At 35.7% G+C, this 22354-nt stretch overlaps 1 protein-coding gene across 19 annotated transcripts in view; it reads right to left on the reverse strand.

Annotated features, from left to right (window-relative positions):
* The window catches only part of NRXN1 (neurexin 1), a 1138108-nt gene that overhangs the window by 1097698 nt on the left and 18056 nt on the right, over nucleotides 1-22354 (reverse strand). The window contains exons 3-4 of one of the 19 annotated variants that reach the window (XM_047068156.1): nucleotides 17915-17928; nucleotides 9665-9683 (exon numbers count right to left, since the gene is read on the reverse strand). The exons of the other annotated variants lie outside the window; for them this stretch is intronic. Of the exons in view, the coding sequence (XP_046924112.1) occupies nucleotides 9665-9683; nucleotides 17915-17928 (33 nt within the window). The remainder of the gene's footprint in view (nucleotides 1-9664; nucleotides 9684-17914; nucleotides 17929-22354) is intronic. 19 annotated transcript variants of the gene reach the window in all.

Below are 22354 nucleotides of genomic sequence, written 5' to 3' on the forward strand. Positions count from 1 at the left end.
AAAGGCAACACACAGTGCTCTTATTTTAGCCAAAATGTACTTTGGCACAGGGACATTTCTTTAGTGAATATCAACAAATCAACTGAATAGCATTAAAAGGTTTAAAAAGATAGGGGCACCTGGGTGGCTTGGTTTGTTAAGCTTGTGACTCCTGATTTTGGCTCAGGTCATTATCTCATGATGGTTTGTGAGATCAAGACCCGGATAGGGCTCTGCACTGTCAGATATAATTGGGATTCTCCCTCTCCCTCCTTCTCTTTCTCTACTCTCTGCTTCTCTCAAAATAAATAAATAAACATTTTTTAAAAAGAGTATTTAAAAAGATAAACAACTTAAGGAATAATGAGCTTATATTGTATCCAAGATTTAATTTACCTCAATAAAATCCATTCCCTTTGTAAATACTGTATAGATTTAAGAATTTCTTAGTTATATAATATTGTTATATTATAATATTAATGTATTATAGATGTTATATATAATATGTGTATATTATATATATATAGAGAGAATTATGTTAATTATCATATACAACTTGGTTGTATAAAGTTACCAGGAGATCGGACTGAGATTGCAGATTTAACAACTATTTTCTTTTCTGCTCCAGATTCATGAAATGACAGAAAATATGCTTTTAAAAGATCCAGAAGACTACCAGACAATAAAAGACAGTGGCAGTGTAGATTACAGATTTTGAGGGCTACCTTAAAAATAGAAAACAGAACAAAAATGAGTTAAGTAAATCCAGAGATTACCATAGACTAACATACGCATGGTACAAAACACTACAGAACTGGGAGTGAAGGAAGCTCCGACCAGGAAGTGCATTGCAGGCACCTCAACCAGGAGCTCCTCTACTCTTCCTGACTTGTTCTGTGGAAGAAAGAGCACTGCACAGCAATGAATTTTCTTCTGGGCAAAGCAGTAAATGTCTCCACTGAAGACGTGCATGTAGGGCTACTGGCTACTCGTCCTAAAGACAAGCTACTGCTACACCTGGTCCTGCAACAACAACAACAACAACAACAACAACAACAACAACAACAGCAACAACTCCTTTTCCTCCTCCTTCTCTTCCTCCTCCTCCTCCTCCTCCTCCTCCTCCTCCTCCACAACCACAGCTTTTACCATCACCACTGTCATCAACATCATCATCAACAATATTTATTGAGCTTACCACATTTCAGGTACTGTACTAAGCAACTGTATGTGTATCCGCTTCTTAAATCCTAAACTCCATCAGGTAGATATGATGATTAGCTCTATATGATAAATGAAAAAAAACTGAAACAGGAAGGGGTTACATAACTTTCCCATGGATACAGGTATTAAGTTGTGAACCTGAGTTCAAACCCAGGTCTGTCTGGCTACAAGACCCAATTACTTAACCAGTAGAGCTTACTGTTTTTCTAAATACTAAACATATAGACTATTAGTATCACCAACATCCACAACAGGCATTTTCAATCACAAGGTTAAGCAGAAAACTAAACATCACTAGACATTTGAAGAATATCAACATTATAAAAGGGAGGTACCAATCTCACTAAAAGAATTCACACTGGAGAAAGTAGAAGATATAAAAACAAATATAAGTAATAAATATAAGTATAAATTTGAAGAAACTAAAGAAATCTTTCTGAGAATTCAAAAAGTAGAAATCTTAGCAAATAAGTATAAGACTTGAAAAAAAAAAAAACCTCTATAGCAATAAACTGTATACAGCTACAACTCAAATTACTAAACTGGAAGACTGAGCTGAGGAGTACTTCCAGAAAACAATGCAAAATATCAAAGAGGTGGAATGAATAAGTGGAGAAAATTTTAACAGACATGGAGATTAGTTAAGCAAGTTCTCAAATCTAATTAAGTTTCCAGGTAGAATAGACAGAATAGATGTAGCAAAATAAAACTCCCCAAACTGAGGACACACATTTGATTTAGAAGTTCACCAAATGATGGCAAACCTAAAAAAATGCTCATACTTAGATATGTTGATAAAATTTGAGAACATTTATGAAGAATAGAAGAATATGTTTTTATTTTGAAGCTTTCTGATAAAAATCCAAAAAGCTTCCAGGGGAAAGGAATAACAATTACCCGTGTCAGAAGGAAAAATAATACTGGTATCAGACTTCTCATTTTCAGCCCTGGCTACCAGAAAACTATGGAGAGATGGTCTGAAACATCTGATTTTGAATCTAGAATCTTGTACCCAGGAAATCCAACATTAAGGCAGAACTCAAAATATATATATTTTTTACATCTGCAAGCATTTAGAAGTTTTAATATCAAACCCACTCTGAAAGAATTCATTGAGGTTGTGCTCCAGTAATAAAAAAAAATCCAAGGAAGAGGAAAACAGTGGGTACAAGGTAGCCGTGCAAGAAAAAAAAAGGACTTAAATGTAAAAAAGGCAAAAAGAAAATTTTAGTAGAAAATACTGAAGAATTGGAATATGGGAAGCTGTGCCAAGCAAGAGATACAATTCAAATCCATAAAGACAAATATTGAAGTATTTCTCTATATCTGAATTCATATTTCTAAAGTAAGAAAAGACAACACAAAGCTTAAAAAGCCAGTGTGAACCCTGGGAAATATATATGGTCCCAATATAATGTTCAAATATCAGTATCCAAAATATATAAAATATGTTACAACTTCAAAAGAAAAATTAGCAAAGATATAAACAAAACTTACGTGGGACAAAAGTAAGTAGAAATGGCCAATATAAATGTAAAGAGATGTCTACCTCACCAGTGAGCAGAGAAATAGAAATTAAAACAGCAGCACACTTTTCTCTTCATCAGATTGAGACAAGCAAAACATGACAATATTCTGTCTTGGTGAAGTGCTTTAAACAAAACCTTTGAATACTGTTAATGCCATGATAAATTGGGAGAATCTCTCCCAGAGTAATCTGGTAGTTGTTAGCTCTTAGCAATTTCATTCTTTCAAATCTATCATAATTTTTATTCACATATGAAAAAATATGCATCCATATGTGAGTGAAATGTAGACAAATAGTTCTTCATATGATTACTATCATGTAAACAATTTACTAGCAAATATTCAGAATTTCCTATTGAAGTTAATACATTCATCAGCATAAAAAGTATTAAAAAATTGCACCCCACAAATCTATGTGGCTTTTAAGGTCCTCATTTTCTCATTCCAAATATTATTTCCCCTATACATGGACTCAATTTCAGGTTAATATATTACTTGTGAAATGCATGTTCTTTTGCCCGCGTTGTCAAGTAGAATTTGTGGTAACATTTTGAGCAATCAATGCTTTCAGAAGATCCTGTTAAAACTTAGAACAAAATAATGAACAAATGGATTATCCCATTTGAGCCTATCATATGTATATTTTACGAAACGAGCATCTTAACTAGGGAAAGACCCCAAAGTCCAGGCTTCGTGACCACTGGAGTATCTTTCTACTCTACATTCAATTTGTATGAATACACTTAAGGCAGCTTCTAAGAGAGGGTGCATATGTCCTGAGTTATTTTGGAACATCTGCTGTTGGCTTTGTTGGAAGAGCTTGTCAATGAATCAATAATAATTTAGAATCTGGGCATTTCTTTGGGGATTAATGGCTAGCTAAGTAGAGCTATTCAAGCCAAACACCATTAAACCCAACTGGTCCCTGTCCAGTTTGTGGTAGCTGCAGAAAAGGAGCACTACAAAACACAGACTTACTTTTTTAGACTTGACTCCAATGCTTCCTTAGCAAGTATCCTTTGTAAACAATCAAAAATGATTGATTTTAGAGCCCAAGATCTCAATATTCTATTCAATTCAGACAATCCATAAGTCTAAATCTGGATACCTACTACTGAAATCTTCATATGTTACTCAAGTCTATCCAGGAAATTGAGATATTCTGATGCAACAGTGAAGGATATGGATTCTTCTGTAAGAGTCAGTCATATCTCCGATATTCAGCTGATAGATATAAGCTGCATGAGTGCCATCTATTTCATACATGTAACTTGCAACATTGATGAATATTCCAGCAGCATACCTAAATCAGCCTAATTCCTCATTCCTCTCTTTTCTATGGCATTCGTTCCCATTTAATAACTCATCTTGTAAAGCACCCAGATTGAAAGAATACAGATTTCTTTTGACAGAAACTATTTGTATGTACTTTTTCCTCAAAGAAACATTTTATGAAGTGAACAATATGGTTTCATGGCTTTCATTACTGTGACAAAGTGGACCACCAAAAATGCCAAGTCAAAAAGTTCTCACCAAGAAGATTCTTTTTTTTTTTTTTTTAATTTTTTTTTCAACGTTTATTTATTTTTGGGACAGAGAGAGACAGAGCATGAACGGGGGAGGAGCAGAGAGAGGGAGACACAGAATCGGAAACAGGCTCCAGGCTCTGAGCCATCAGCCCAGAGCCTGACGCGGGGCTCGAACTCACGGACCGTGAGATCGTGACCTGGCTGAAGTCGGACGCTTAACCGACTGCGCCACCCAGGCGCCCCACACCAAGAAGATTCTTTAGAAAATGAGTGTCCTGATACACTAGCTTCAGACCAAACCGAGAGAGAAGTTGAACAGCAGCTCCGTATCCCCTCCCCTGTTTAATTCTGTATTACTCGTATGGTCTACAAACCAATACAGCCATGGAGTGTATTGAGATACAATTCACTGAGATAACTGATAATTCACTGAAGTAGCAGAGCATTTTTCCAAAAAGCTCCATATAGGGAATCAGAGCTCAAGCTTTACTAGCAGCTATACCTGATTTGCAAATGCTTTTGCCCCCATTCATCAGCTGTGTGAGCTTGCCTAAATTATGTATCCTGCCCAAAACATAAGTTTTCCCTTCTGCAAAATGGTAACAACAAGAGTATCCACTCCACCAGGTTGTTGTGAGGATTAAATTAGACTATCCATACAAATTCTCACCACAGTGGCTGGTAAACAGTAAGCACTCATCACACACAGATTATTTTCATTAATATTTCTGTTGCCCCAATTTCCTATCTTTCCCTCTTTATAATACCCTCCTTCCTTGTCTCTTAATTTCTTTATCTTATTTTTTCACCTTTTCTTCCCTTTCTATTCACTGATTTTTCTTTTTCTCAAACTCAGGAACTCAGGTCCTGACAGAATTCATTTTTTTTAATTCAGTGTTTTTAAGATATTGTAAAATTATGCGTTTTTTTCTTAATTGGAGGGATGGTCAGAAAGAATTAAGCATCTTAGAAACAGAATATTTTGAAATATGTTAAGTTTTATTTGTAATGTCCTCAACTCTACTTACAAACACTTTTTAAATCTAGTTTCAAAAAATATGCATAGGGGCACCAGGATGGCTCACTTGGTTGAGTATCCAACTCTTACTTCCTTTCAGATCATGATCTCACGAATGTGGGATCAAGCCCCATGTCAGGCTTTGTGCTGGGCGTGGAGCCTGCTTAAGATTCTCTCTCTGCCTCTCTCCCTCTCTCTCTGGAGAGGAACATTTTAAACGCTCTTTTGAATTATTTGGCCCTTGCCTTCTGAAGGAAGAATACTTAATGGAAACATTGTTCTGCCACGTACTGAGGGGAATCTGCAGGGATTAACGTTTTTTTATTCTGTCATCAAGTAGAGACACAGACTTCCACTTCTCTTATCTCTCCTCTCCATTCTTAGTACTTTTCCAATTTACATTTGGACCCACATTCTTCTAGGATCCTATTTAAAAATGTGATTTCTGCTCTCCCAACTCAATAAGCCAACTTCCATTTTCTCTCACCAGCGCTTTCCCAGATCACATGCTCACATGCGGCCCAAGATGCTGAGAGTGTCATAAAGAACAAGCTTTCCCAGGCTGACACCTCAACATTTCTCAAACCCTCGACTTCTTCTCTGGGATATGTATAAATGGAGATAGCAGAGAATAGTAGTAGGGAAATATGCACTTTGGGGAATCCAAAAGAACTGGGTCTGTGTTCTGGATCTATCATTCATGTATTTATTTACTCTTTCCTTCATACATTCATTCAGCAAAATATTCTTGACCATCTGCTGTGTGTACCATATTAGAACCTGGAAATACATTAGTGAATGAGACAGACTTAGCTTTTTCTCTCAAAGAAAAAGCAGGTTGTTTGTTGTCCCCAGTAAGCTCGAAGCTTCTCTGCTTCATTTTTCTACTCTGAAATGGGGAAATAAATCCTTAGGTCACACACTTACTGAATATAAGAAGTAAGACATACAAAGACATACACAAATAGCTGTAATTTTTAAACAGGGAGGGGAATGTGATACTCCTTTTGACCATCCCTCTTCCACTTTCTGCAAAAAGTACCTCATAAATAAGTTATGCCTAAGGGTGAAAAGAAAAATCCAGCTGTAGCATCTCACTGACATAGGCGCTTGTGAGAATGGAGAGCTGACTGTGTAATACGAAGCCAGGCAAACAGACTTTCTGCTGTGTGTTCTTGCTAATCCATTCAAAACTATGATATTATTACAATAGCTTCTTAATAAACTGTCAGCAGAACATGTTGCCTTTCAAAATATCTTCACTCCTATACTAATGCTTTGCCTTTTATTTCTAGTTCTCATTCATTCTTGCATCTCCTCTCTACATGTCAATGAGAAAGGAGAAAGACTTGGAAAACAGGACTAAAAAATAGTTTGGCATTAACTATGTACTAAATTTCCAAAAAACAGATTCTCTGATGTCTTAGGAATGGATTCAAGGGGATAAAAATAGCTTTGACAATACAAAGTATTAAAAGACACCAATACAAGCTTTTCATTGTTAATTTCATTCTTGTAACTTCAGTTTCAATAAAGGATTCTATTTGAAATGCTTCCCCATCTGGTGGCTGCTCTGGAATTTCTGCCACGACTTTCCAGACATTTTATCTACTTTTACTTATATCATAAATGGCTAAAAAGGAAAAGTCTGTATCAAGAGTGTGAATGTATGAATCTTTCAGCCTAAAAGCCTAAGACTTAGGCCAAAAGAAGGTGGGATAATACTTTAGAACCTAACCTGTTTTCTCTCAGTCTTCGTGAGGAACTGTCACCAAATCAATTGAGGGAGAGAGAGAGAGGGAAAGAGAAAGAGAAAATGAATAAACTTGACTGCTATTTCTATTGACAAAGTTCTCAACAAGATGTCAGCTTTTATTCTATATACTTATAACCAGAAACTGCTCAATATCTGAACCCAATACTTCAGCCAAATAATGACCAATGACTACCCAACGACTTCCAATAAGAAGGCACCTAGGGTGGATGCAAAACATCAATACTACTGTTTTGTTTCATATTATACACATACACACTCTCCAAATACTAGCTAACGTAACTAGCGCTAATGAGTTTGAGAGCTAAAATCACATGTGATTTGTTTTATTCCCCGACCAACTAGTGAATTAGATATAAACACTATCTGCATTTTACAGAAAACTGAGGCTTATAGAACTCAAATAACCTTGTGCAAGGTCATACAGATAGCCAGCAATAGAAAGGATTTAAATGTAAACACTCAGTCTTCAAAGATTTCTTTAGCTATACACAATAGGACGTTAAACGGCCAACTCCATCTTTCCCTAGCACACAGTAGGCATACAATAGAAACAACACCTAGCACATCAGTGAATCTGAGGGCCCCAAAATAGGCTTAGTGCTTATAAAAGGCACAGCTCACTGGAGCCAAAATGCTACCTACTATAAAAATAAGCTGTCGGCTAGACCTGAAAGAAATCAAGGAGGCCCCCAGAGGATTAAGGGGAAGATATAATGAAAATCACGAAGCTGGTTTAATGAGAAAGAAATTCAATATACTTCGCCTCTCCTTCAATCTCTTTGTGTTTGGTGTGCTCATCTAGGAACGACTCAGTCTCCTTCTTATTCTTTCTTACTATTGCTTTTCTTTTTCACATAGCCTAGAAACTATTCGTGTTTCTTTAGAAGCATGGGGCCAGAATAGTTTCTGGGGATGATTTTAAAATGGATGGACTATTAGAAAAGACAGATGGATCAACATCACATATGGGTTAATTGCAAATAAATATCTTTGGAAGTTTTTGCCAAGGGTATAGGTACAGCAGTACAAAACAGAATTTACGAAGTACGTGATTTTACAGAATAACTGATTTTTTTTATGACCAAAAGCTACATAAATGAAGCCCTCTCTAATGACCTCTAAAATAACACATACAAGAAACTCCAAAACAGAGGACATAAAAGGAGCAGGGAGAAAAATAAAAGGCATTAACAGGAAAGTATTTGAAATATCCATATACTAGACATTAGCACATTTAATAAGGAAAGGTAAATGACAGTTATGGGAGAAAATAGTTACATATTAATTGTTTAAAGGAAAACTAATCTCAAGGTAATTAGATTGGAAGAACATAAAGAAAGATGTCCTAATTCTTTCATCTCACTAAATGACAATGGAAGCCCAAATAACATACACCATATGCACATTTAGATGATGAATCTAGGGCTCTTCCCACCACACTACACTACCTCCAAGATTTTTATCACATACAAAATGCAGTACTAACTTGCTTCCTTATCTTTTACTTTTGGCTCCCTCTGATCCTTAGATTTGTTCTTTTATATTTTCATTACCTCAGTCCTCAAACCTTCCCTTTATTAGTCGGTGGCTGAATCTTTGTTTCAATCTAACTTTATTAATCTAGGCTTAATTAGATTAATAGATTAATGTATTAATCAAGGCTTACTTCTCCAACTTATCACTACTCTTTTGATTTCTCAGACCATCATCCAAATTCTTTGCCATCTTCACCACAAAAGTTGCCTGAACGCTTACAGTTCATGATAAAATGTGCTTCATTCCTGTAAAATGCTATCGAGGTGGAATGCTAGGACAATTTTAGATCCCACATTTCAAAGACTGTTCCAAAGACCATGTTAGGATTCAAAATAAGCTCCTCAATACACTATTTGCAAAGGATTCTTCACAACAATAATTTTATACAGAACATCCTTCTCTGGTCTATCCAAGCCATCCACTGGCATGAGGAAAGCCACCCACTATCAGGCTGAAAAGGGAAACCCCAAGCACCTCACACATGTTTGTTATCTAACTGGTGCATATTTTAACTTTCAACACCTCTCTATATTCCTATACTCACTATTATAACTCATCTTTCCAGAACACCCATTTGGATTCCCAGAATCAAACAAAACAAAATCTAACAAACAAGTTTCAGGTTTTGTTTACCATGTTCTTTGTGCTAGACACAGTTAGAAGCATTCCACATTTCATCGTTTACTTGTTTCAAGATAGGAACTGTGACTGTCGCCTTGCCCAGGTGAGAGGAGTGATAACCTGATTGCTGTCATAGAATTGGATCCTGGCATTTTGGATCTGTACTCTTACATACTGAGTTTCACTAATAAACATGTCCACAAACACACATGCATTTAATCAACTACACTGAAGCTAACTGTCAGCTGTATTTCACCTTCTGTTCTTTAAAGAATGCACTCATCATAAGAAAACAACATACACTTAAATATAGAGAAAACATACACTCAGGTTCTCAACTGTACTTGATCTCTAGTCAAAAGCATTCAGGTTTGCACAGATCCCCACATTCTCAGAATTTATAAGATTTTCTTGTACAGGGAAAAGGAAGAGCCAGAGAGGCAAAGCAGAAACTGTAAGTCAAAGGCTTAAGCTTGCATCTATTCTGTGACAAACCTCATCATATTCGGAGAACTAATTTTTAAATTGTCTCTTCCATAGCAATATTTCTAATTTAGATGCAGTTCACTGCTGCAAAATGCATTAGGTGAGTGTCATGCATCCAGAAAATGTTCAATAAATATCAACAGATAATTACCAACATTAGATAACATAAATTACACATGTAATATACACATCTGAGTTTTTAAAAAGCGTAAATTTAAAATAGGGTTTTAGATTACATACAAGAACACCAATTGCAAAATTAACTCTATGAAAGCTACAGCAAGCACAGGATGCAAAAAGCCTGCACCTTACTTGGTTACTAAATATGAACAGTGATGCAGTTATATTTGGGTTTTTTATTCAGGATGCAAAAAAACCTGCACTTTACTTGGTAACTAAATATGAACAGTGATGCAGTTATATTGGGTTTTTTATTCTTTTCTTCAAAATTCCTTCTCAATACAATTTTCAGTTTTAAATATTAAAGTCATTCAAGCTTGAAGAAAAGTATTTGCACTCAGTTCAAGATAACTATAGAGTAATAATCTCGAATACAGATAATCATGGGAAAAGAAATACATCGATGGGAGCATATACTGAGGCCTCATCTATCAATCAATTTGTCACTTATTATCAATTTGGGGGACAGCTACATTGCTTTAAGGGCTGATAAAAGGGTCTAAGTAGGGAAATAATGAATTGTCAAGGGGAAAAGGATCACAGAGATCATTTGGTCCCACCTTCTAGTTTTCCAGATGAGAACACTGAGACACAGAGAGGAATAATTACTACCCCAATGTCACAACATGAATTAGTGGCAGAGAAAAGTTAACAGTTCAGAGGGGTCTACATCTGAGAAGACTACATTTGAAAATGGGAGAATCTTGGAAGGGGTCACTAGATTTTAAATAAATTCTGCATCCCATCTAGTAGTTTATCTTTCAGTCCAGAATAAATGCATCTGCAGACATGTCCTGACTTTATATAGAGTAGGCCAGCTCAGAGATTCACAGCAATAATTCTTGTGTGACTAAGCAAAGGCCTCAGCTGCTATAAAGCCCTGCACGCTTTAATCTCCTTGCTGTCATCCTGGTCCAATCTCTCACTGTAGGAAGGGACCTTAGAGGTAATAACATTTAGTTTTCTAAAAAAAATTCAGATGATTTTAGTAGTTAAGTGTTTAAATAGGTTATGTTCTTCTAAGTCTATCCATTGCTAAATAAGGCTATTACAGAAGGGAGTCTTGGGTACGTGGAAATATATATGACTTTGACAATAGTGAACAGGTTCTATAAGCAGATATCTTAGAAATTCTAAGGTCCCATAACTAAAATGAAGATAGGGAAAATAAAACAATCATTCTCTGGAAAGATGATACATGGGCACTCTGTGGAGGAAAATGGTGGTAACTTTTTTTTTAATCTGTATATTTATGGCACAATGCTACAACTGTGAATGTACTCTGCTTAAAGAATATTCACTTGAAGGAAACCATCATCTCACAACTTCTTCCAGGAAAGCCTGGATGGAAATCGGCGAACCAAGATGAGCTAAGAGAAGGTGGACTGAATGTAGGCCTCTTGCCTAACAAGCTGAATCATTTAGAGTAAGCACAAGACTAGTTCAAACCAGCTTAAATCTTGTATGCATGTATGTATTTATGTTTACATGTATATATGTATTTATTTTTCACATATTTAATTAGTGTCAAATATAGTAGTGATATTGGAAAACAGCCCTGGAATAAAAACCACAAAACTTAATTTCGCATCCCAGATATGCATTTACCTGGTTTCTGGCCTTCATCAAACCAATAGCTTCAGGATTCTAGAGCTAGGAAAATAAAATCTTAGCAATTGCTCAGGGCAAATTCCTAATTTCATAGATGTGCTGAAGACATGTACAAAAGCAAAGTTCTAGGTAACTAACTGGCTGAGCTAAGACTCAGTGAGGAAACAGTCTAACCTCCTTTGATATTATCTTCTAGTTAAAACCCACCTTTCACAGATTCCCTTGATATTTAAATTCTTCCCATGATCAAGGCTTTAACAAACTCACAAAAGTAGAGAGTGAGCATCTTGACTGGGCTAGTACAGAAGTGGAGTTTCTCCATTTCAGTTATAATTACCTATCTTGTAAGCTGCATTTAAGAGAAATGAATGATAAGGACTTTCTTTCTCCTTTTTTTGTAGATCAGGAAGCTTTAAAAGTTGCAACAAAACATGAAATACATCATTAAGTTTGTGTATTGTGCATAGAAATTCATCACAATTTCTTTAAATACATTTTAATAGGTTTTTTTTCAGTTTGGGGAACAATTTTTTCTCCAGGGAAATATCTCCCAGTTTTTAATATATAAAGGGGAAACACTTTAATTTAGACAACCTGAGCAATACTTCTGAAGACCGACATATAATAAACATAATTTCTTAAATAAAACATGGATTGTTTACACACTTAAATGGAGTTTTATTATGAAGTGCAATGGAGATTTTTGAATTTTTAGAAGACAGGAAATCAAAAGGGAGGACCAGAAGAAAATGTACTTTCTAGAAAGGCCAAGTCTAGCTTGGAAAGTAGAAGCAGGGCTATCATCAATAGCAGCCAGAAAAAGACAGACCAAAAGCTGTTTATATTTACACGAAGGAATCTTTCCAATTGATGAAAATTTCCATACTACTTCATCCCTCATTAATCCTGCCCACTAACAATAATACAAACATTTCAAATCAGGCATTTTGTCCAAAAACCTCAGTAAGTTTATTAGACACAAACAATACTGATATGCAATAAATTGTTACTCACCAAAACACACGCACAGAGAAAACACTAAGGCCACATATATTTCAGCTGTGTTTACATGAATGTTCTCATTCCAAAGTTAAGATCTCCAGGGCTAACCTCAATGCCACTTCAAATAGGATGTTGATAGGCAGGAGCCATTTCTCCTGTAGCATCCAAGGAAAATCTTTCACATTCAAATCGCCTTTTACATTATTGGATATACTAAAAGGATTTGCATTCGTTTATTCATGAATCACACTATTTTACTACTTCAGAGATGATGGACTGCATTCATCTCTTATCATGTTTGATTTTAATACATTTTCAAGAAGGAACTTTGGACACAACTTAGATAAACGCTATTAAGTATATGATTGCATGAGGTTGTGTATGTAATGTGTTTAGAATATGCTTGCCACATATTTAAATGCTCCATTAAAAAACAATTAATGTTATGATTAGAAAATAAATCTACAGTAAAGTGGTACTGATGACAGAAACATATTTTGATATCCTGTAGGAAAATTTCTGGTATTTCAAAGTATTTTACAAACTTTTGTACAATACATAAAGTTCCACAGTGGGAACTCCTTCAAAACGAGAACCTTCTTTCTCACAATACGCTACCAATACAATATATATTTGTAAAATTAAGAAATAAATGAGTGAAATGCAGATAGCCAAGTGTTAGAAACTACAGTTCTTAGAATATATTTAGTGGTCAATAAGTGAATACAAAAAATGTGTCTGAGTAAGTTGATGACAACAAGGGATTCCCAGAAAATTAAAACTAAAATTGACTAACATACCCATTATCTTGTTGAAAACATATCCTGCAAAAAAGGCTTACGGCAGTAGCTTAACTGTTGCAGCAAAGTATGCTTCCAAATGCTTAAACCTGAAGAACACTAAACCATTTTGCCAGCATGACTGTAGGTGGATCCACTGGGATTACTCCTTTGTGCAATTTGCTAGCATAGGACCCAGAGTTGAAGAAGAAAGGCAAACACCACACGGCAATTCTTTAATCCGGGTTACCTTATCTTTTCTGGTCCACTATAATCAGTCTCACTTATTAATTTATCTATTCAGTAAATATTTATCAAGTTCCTGTTATGTGGCATGCTCAGTGGACAGATATGGCCCTGACCTTCTCTGAGCTTAGTCTGGAATACAAGGTCACTGGGAGTGAGGATGTTTGCATGGGGCTGGAGGACCACAGCCCTGTAAGAGGGAAAAGAAGCAGTGCTTACTGCACATCTCCTATGTGGCAAGCACAGCACTCAGCACTCCTTCCCCAGAGTCCCTCCTTTCAGGAAATTGCCCCTCCAGTCATCCAGATACTCTGGTCAATCATTTTGGAGTCACCTCTGATTACATCCTTTCACTCTCAACCTACTGTACAAACCATCAACAAATTCTGTCCACTCTGTTTTCAAAGTATGTACTAACACATACCAATTCTTCCCACCTTCTCCACTACCACTCCAGTCCATCATCACACCTGGCCAATAGGATGGTTTCTCTACTTCCTCTCTTAAGCCCCTACAACTGTTCTCTCTGGAATGGCTGGAACAGAATAATGCCATCCCCCTTTTCAAATACTTCAATGGTGTCTTGTTGGATTTAGAATTAAAATTTAAGTTCATGTCGTGGTCTGTCAAATCCAAAGTAATCTGGCTCCCAGTTACCATGCCAATCTCTCTCTCTATCTCTGCTGTGCTCACTTTGTTCAAACACTCTGGCTTCCATGTTCTCCCCGAGCATTCAAGCACATTCCCACCTCATACCTGCTGCATGTGCAATACAGCATTTTACCTTAGAACTGCATGCTTCTTTCTTGTGTTTACTCGGGTGTTGCCTTCTCAGAGGTGACATGATCATCCTACCTAAAATCAAAATGCCCCTTAACCATTCTCTATGCACTTGCTGTTTAATTTTCTTGATAACACTTGCTGTTTTCTGACATCAGAATACATTATGTAATGACCCTATTGATTTATTTCTTTATCACCTGCCTTAGCATCTGAACACATCTGTAAGAGCAGGGCTTTGTTTTTATATGGCTCAGTGTCTACAACAGTATACAGCACATAGCAAGAACTAAGAAAATATTTTTGGAGAGAACCAATTATTTCATTAAATCCCTACAATCTTTGAGGTTGCTAATATTATTACTATTCTATAGTCAAACACAGTAAGATGAAAAGATATGATTCAATCATTTTTGGAAACAGATGAAAGGATTCAGAAAATGAGGCCCTATGTTTGAGGACTAGATGCCTAGTATGGGATGGAAATGATGAGGAAATAGAAATAAGAAGACAAGGTGTTTTTGTTTTTAAATTCCTAATTTCCTTTATTTTAATACTACAAATACTTTAGGAAAAATTATATCTTAATTCAGTAACTCAATTTGCTTCATTAATTTCAAGTCAAAATTTAAAAACTAGAAGTAATGGTCATTACGTACAAAAGATGAGAATTTATGGAAAACATATAGTGGCCATGAATTAATTACTCCCCCGTTTTTCTGTTTCCATCAGACACAGGACAAACTTATGATACATTAGGCCTGGCACAAATTATAATTTGAAAGTAAGGCATAGAACAATATAGTTGGAACTTGCAAGGATACAAGAGATTACAGCCAAATAAACACTGGAAAGTATGATGAGGGTTAAAGAGGATTATAATGTCTTTGGTGGATGAGTAGGTTTTGTGTTTTGTTTTAGCATATCCTCAGGACTGAATGAGTGCTTTGTGTGCTTAACAGAGTAAAGCTCAAGTCAAGTTTACTGCTTCCATATGGTTCCAACCACATATGCACAATGGTAGATTTAGTGAAAGCAAACAAACAAAAGGATAAGTGGTTTTCCTAGAAAAGGCATTGTGTTGCTAGAACTTTAATGACTAAGAGTTCAAATGCAAGCCAGAGCAAAAGTCAAACTTAGAACATCATTTTGTTGGTGTCTTTCCAAAACAGCAATTTGATAAAAGAGCATCTGCAAGTCTTTTATCTGCAAACTTAATTTCATTATTATACCATACTGTACTTGAAATAAAAACAGATACACACATTTACTAAAATTGTAATGAATGAATCACTTAGGCTTTGATCTCCTACTCCAGTTTTAGTAAGCTCCTTTAAAGGGACATCAATTAGGCATACTTTTTTTCTTCTTTTTTTCAAATAATAATCAGAACGTTTGAACTTTATCAAAATTTAGGCATAGCAAACATAAAAAATAAAATAAACCATCTCCCATTCATGCTATTGTTTAATGCAGGCAGCAGCCTTTGATTCTTGATATGAAAAAATAAGATTTTGCATTTAATGACATTTCTTAAATGTTGTCTGACACAGTACACTAAAAAACCCTCTTATGACACAATTAGAAGTGCTATTAAAATATAGTGTTTCTAGGAAAGTACTCTTTTCATCAACTGACATGCCTTCCTAGAAAATAAAATCTAACTCCACATTGTGAAGGTTTTGATTTATTTGCTGTAGAACACCACTGCTTTTGTGTTTCAAAATACAAAGTAAGAGACTCCTATAATGATGAATTTGTTAAAATCACTTTCCATAAGAAAAACACATTCATTTTCCAGTACATATAAAGAGCTTTGTTCTGAATCTAAAAGTCTCTTCTGCATACTTAGGAATAAAGCTACCCAAATAGGCTAGACAGAAGAATTCTCTAAAAACGTAATGAAAAGAGAACAAAAGTAGACACAACATCAGAAATATTACATCATATATAAGAGATGATGAAGTATAATTTTTGAAGTGTTATTTTGTTTGCTATGTAAAAATGGAACAAGGGGCGCCTGGGTGGCTCAGTCGGTTAAGCCTCCGACTTCAGCTCAGGTCACGATCTCACAGTCCGTGAGTTCGAGCCCCACGTCGGGCTCTGGGCTAATGGCTCAGAGCCTGGAGCCTGCAGCCTGCTTCCGATTCTGTGTCTCCCTCTCTCTCTGCCCCTCCCCCGTTCATGCTCTGTCTCTCTCTGTCTCAAAAATAAATAAACGTTAAAAAAAAATTTATAAAAAAATAAAATAAAATAAAATAAAAATAAAAATGGAACAATGTGGGGCCCCTGAGTGGCTAAGTGGGTTGAACATCTGACTCCTGATTTCAGCTTGGGTCATGATCCCAGAGTCATGAGATCGAGCCCTGCGCTGGGCTCTGCATTGAGCATGGACCCTGCTTGGGTTTCTCTCTCTTCCCCCTCTGCCCATCTCCCTGCTCATGTTCTCTCTCTCTCTCTCTCTCTCTCTCTCTCTCTCTCTAAAAATAAAAAAAAAAAATAAACCAAAATAAAATAATGAAATAAAATAGATTCTGGGTGAGAAAACAAAAGAAATATGCAGAGCCTAAAAAAGACACAGCAGCCACTAAATAAATATTTGCTTTCAAAACAGGTTATTTCTGTCTTTGGTTGCTCTGCAGCCCTTCTCTCTCCACCTTGACAGTATTTTGTATTTTCTTTGGGCATGTCATTGACTTAGTTGATATTTCATTACATGACAATATACATATTTTAAACTTATGAATGTTTTAGAAAATTAAGTTTCTTGAAAATAACTTTAAAGTACATGATTTTATAAATAAACATTTGTTAAAATGAAATTTGGGAGTACAGCACTTTGCTGTTATTTTTTCCCCTCATGTATAAATTGTGATGTAAATGTATTATTTGAAATTAAAGGGCTATCACTAACTGGGTGAATCGCTTCTTCACCCATCTAGAGAAGTACTTTTCTTACGCCAATATAACTGGAAGTCTGGATTAGAAGGAAGTGGGGTTCGTAAGCATGGAAACAAAAAATCAAAGGAATGGGTAAAGCCCTGAGGGATATTAATTTTAGAGGATGGGGAAACTTAATGAATCTTGCATCATAAACCATATTGAATAGTCACTAGAATATGCATGTCTGCCTACATTTTTTCTTACAAAAAATAGCCAATTTATTTATGGTGGTATGTTCATTTCACCACTCCTGGTTCTTCTGATGACTCTGTTAACTGGATCTACAACCTTCATCTTCCTCTGGATTTCACTGTGTGCTCTCCTTATTCATTTCCATTTCTCATTCTTTCCATCTAAGCTCAACAATTAGTCTACCCATATCCTAACCACTCAATTCTAGGCTTCCCCTTATTTCTCAAGAACAAATCTACACTTTTCATTGCATTTCTAGATACAGTGGAAGTTTACACTCCTCCAAACATGTGCTCATCTATTGGCAGTCACAGACCTTCATATGGGTGGGTGCACAGTCATTTATTTCCAGTTCTGCTTTCCACCCAAGATCTACTATTGTAGTCATAGCAGTCTTTCTAAAATTATAATCTTATATTATTTCCTGTTCTTATCTCTACTGTCTAGTCAAAAGGTAAGTTGCATGCCCCTTAACAGAGCTTACAAGATTTGCACAGCTTACTTTGTAGTGTGCATTAAGGCACTTTCACCATTTTTTCCTCTCTGTACCATGAATTCTGAAACAATTTTCAGCTCTTCAAATGAGGCACAGTCTCTTCTTGCATGCCCTTTTTTTCTCTCCCCTTCTATTCTCTTAGTTAATTCTTAGTCAGATTCAAGTCTCACCTTAGCTGTCTTATCCTACCTTTGGGAGGCCTTCTGTACCTAGGTCTGAGTTTTCTATACTTTATCATTAATGGTGATTATTCTATATTGTATTCTGACCTTATATATGTCTGTATAGAATTTATATTCTATATATTCCATAAGAGGAGTGACCAGGCACATCTAACCAGAAATATACCCCTAGCACCTAAGCCCAATGCCTTTAAATATTATTTAAAATGTCGTAACTGTTTAAAAATTTCTCTCCGGTGCATCAATTACCACCTTAGACACTGTAATGAGCTATAGTTATTGATCCATTTTTACTTCAGAGTTCCATTTTGTAATAAATTATCTTTGTTTTGATATGTAATTGGACATATGTTTCAGATAGTTATCAAAGGATTAGTAAAACTTAGAATTTTCTGATATACTTCTGGAATGCATATATAGAAGACAAAGAAAAAAATTATTGCCCAAAGAAAAACTGGTGCAATACCCATTTATGGGTTTTGGAATCTAAGGAGGGACAAAAATGTATTGCACTATAATTTCTTAATTATTTACAGAAGTTTTGGTGACACAACAGGCACACCAGGAATATACTGAGTAATTTATGAAATAAATGCAAAGTCAAATTAGGTTACCTGGAAGTTGTTAAGGGTTTGGGAAAAGCATGAAAAATATACAATTAACCACTACACCATTAAGAACGTAGTTTTACCTATATCCTTTTTTGTATGTGTTACATATTATTATCGTTTCTTTATGTTTGTGAAATTACTGACAACTGGGAGTTTTGAAAGGAGAAAAGAGTAATACTGGTTAAATAAACATTTTCAGGAATGCATTTTTACATGAATGTTCATTTCTTAAACTGGGTAAATTTTGAAATAAAATATCACCATAAAATATATTTAGCTAAAATTTAACCAATCCACACAGTCATAGTCAGCCGAGGTTAGGAAAAAAAAATCTCTGAGATATTTTTTTTCTTTCAATAATTCTCTTCTTAGTAGGTGCACTGCTTGAATGTTTTATGATGAAAAATAAGCCAAAATATTATGGAAAAAATCACAATCCTTAAAAAGCCTTATATATAGCCTTAAAGCCTTACATATAGCCTTATAGCCTTAAAAGAGAAAGACAGACTGGAAAAAAATATCACTCTTTCACAGAGTAGAAGGAAAAGACAGAACCAGGAACACACTAATGAATAGATGAAGAAAATGAGAGCTGAAAACAAGGGACTTCATATGTATGTTGAGGTTTGCCTACAGTCTTCCTGTAAAGTCTTTGGAAAATATACCTAGAAGTTTCTTCTTGGTCATTACCAGCAATACACCATTTAGTTGGGAAATGCATTCATCTATACATAAAATAGATGAGGTAAAAAGAAAAATATGGAAGTCAAATTGGCTAAAAGCAAATTCCAAATAAAAGGAACATTCTCAAAGTTTAAGAGTATCTCAGATGCTGTTATGCTTTCTAAAAAGAGGAGATTGATTCTTGATCATTTGTGTATGTGACTCCACAAGGTACACACAAGCTATCCTAAAGTTGTGAGTGTTGACCATGGAGACACAGGGGAGAAAGCCTGGGGTTATAGAGGCAAATTAAGCCTATGTTCAAATCTTCTCCATAAATGAAAATAATTAAACAAATATAATTGTAGTGGTGAGAGTTATATGAGATAACATATATCAAATTGATGATACTGGTATATAGTAGACGATCAGTAAATACCAATCCCTTCTCTTCCTGTTACTCAAGGCATTTTAAAAATATATTATTTTTTTTTAAATTTTTTTTTTTTTTTCAACGTTTATTTATTTTTTGGGACAGAGAGAGACAGAGCATGAACGGGGGAGGGGCAAAGAGAGAGGGAGACACAGAATCGGAAACATGCTCCAGGCTCTGAGCCATCAGCCCAGAGCCCGACGCGGGGCTCGAACTCACGGACCGCGAGATCGTGACCTGGCTGAAGTCGGACGCTTAACCGACTGCGCCACCCAGGCGCCCCTAAAAATATATTATTAACTTCACTTTGTATACCATATAATTTTATGTATTTATTTTTTAATAAATAGGATTTTTATTTATTTATTTTTAATTTTTTTTAATGTTTATTTATTTCTGAGACAGAGATGGAGCATGAGTGGGGGAGAGGCAGAGAGAGAGGGAGACATGGAATCCGAAGCAGGCTTCAGGCTCTGAGCTGTCAGCACAGAGCCCAATGCGGGGCTCGAACTCACAAACTGTGAGATCATGACCTGAAGCAAAGTCAGTCGCTCAACCGACTCAGCCACCCATGTACCCCAATAAATATGATTTTTAAAAAATGTTTATTTATTTTGAGAGAGAGAGAGAAGGGTAGAGGCAGAGAGAGAAGGAGAGAGAGAATTCCAAGCAGGTTCCAAGCTGTCAGAACAGAGCCCTATGCCAGACTCCATCTCACCAGCCATGAGATCATGACCTGAGCTGAAATCAAGAGTCGACAACTTAACCAACTAAGCCACCTGGGTATCCTACACATAATTTTAAATTATGTATAAACATTATCAGTAAACACTAAAAGCCATTAGAATAATGACAATTTCACAACTTGAAGTATTTTAGCCCTTTTTTTGTTTTTCGGTTTTTTGGTTTTTTGAGAGAGAGAGAGGGAACGAGCTCATGCAGGGAAGTGGAGCAGAAGAAAGACAAGAATCCCAAGCATGCTCCACATTCAAAGATGGGGCTTGATCTCATGACTGTGAGATGATAATCTGAGGGGAAATCAAGAGTTAGACGCTCAAACAACTTAGCCTCCCAGGACCTCAAGTATTTTAACTCTTTATAAACAGTCATGGAAACAAAACATTTTGTTAGACATTAAAAAAAAACTTACACTTGGATATTTATATTTTTTGAGAGATTACCTTTAATTTAATAAAAATATTGGGATTTTTTGTGGAGGTAATTCACATTATTCTTTTAACTGTGGTTTGTGTTTGGGTTTTTGTTTTGTTTCAACTGGAAAAATCAGAGATATAAAATGAAGGAAACCAACATTCAATAAGGCATAGCTAATTGTTGGGAAAGCAAAAAAAAAAAAAATACAATCCACCAATTAATCATTCTATTGAATATCTTTAGTTCCTATTGAAATCATGAATTGGTGGGGTGCCTGGGTAGTTCAGTCAGTTAAGTGTTGGACTCTTGATCTCAGCTCAGGTCATGATCTCACAGTCCTGGGATGTAGCCTTGCATGGGGCTCTACACTGGCATAGATCCTGCTTGGATCTGCTTGGATTCCCTCTCTTCCCTCCTCTCTCTATATCCCTCCCCCATTGCACACACACTTTGTCTCTTTCTCAAAATAAATAAAATTTTAAAATAAATTAAAATAAATAAAATAATAAAATTAAATATGTATGAAATCATGAGTTGGTAAATAATCTGGATAGTCTACATAAATTCTTGCCACTTAATTCAAATCTTGCCCTGAATAATTTCAAGGAGGTGACCCATAAAGGCTAGATCTGAGTTAGAAATGTAGCTAGTGGAAAGATCTAAGCCTTTCCTCTACAGACTTTTAGCATTTTCTACAGAAATCCAGCTGTGCATGCACCTGAATAGCGTGGATAGTTGGCTCATACCAGCTAAATCTTTGAGGAAGAGGTAAAAGAGCCATTTTGGGTTAGATATGAAAAACTTTATGCAACAAATGCATATTTGGAAACTGCAAAATGAGCATGCAAATCAATTTATATGCATGGGTGAATGAATATAGATGAGCTATTTTCAAAGTATAAGCATCCTGGTGTAGCATAAGATATCTGTACAAAAGGAATAGGAAGGAGGTGAATTGCTTAGCTTAGTCATCCATTTACGATTTTCAATGGAAAATTGCATTGTCAGTTTCCATTATGCCTGCACAAATTTAGACAAATTAAAGAGTCAACTAAGTAATTATTGATAACATACATGTGTATGAAGTAAAGCAGGAAAGCCTTGTCAGTCATTTGGAACTTCTCAGATGTTACTAGGAGTTCTATTAAGAAGAAGAGACATTACAAGAATGATAATACACCTGATGAAACCAATATGAGACACAGCACTGATTTTTTCAGCCATCTCTCTAATTTGGGATTGGAGAAGGTGAGGGCAGGTGGAGATTTTGTAAATGGAACATTAACAGAAATCACTACTGAGAAGAAATATTATATCTGCTTCCAGACCCTGTACCTTATTAGGATCCTTCTGTTAAATGCCAGAAGAATGATCATTCAACCTG

Source organism: Lynx rufus, unplaced genomic scaffold, assembly GCF_022079265.1.
Source record: "Lynx rufus isolate CCGP_SWC_20201006 ecotype Redwood Valley unplaced genomic scaffold, mLynRuf1.p SCAF_8, whole genome shotgun sequence".
Taxonomy (NCBI): domain Eukaryota; kingdom Metazoa; phylum Chordata; class Mammalia; order Carnivora; family Felidae; genus Lynx; species Lynx rufus.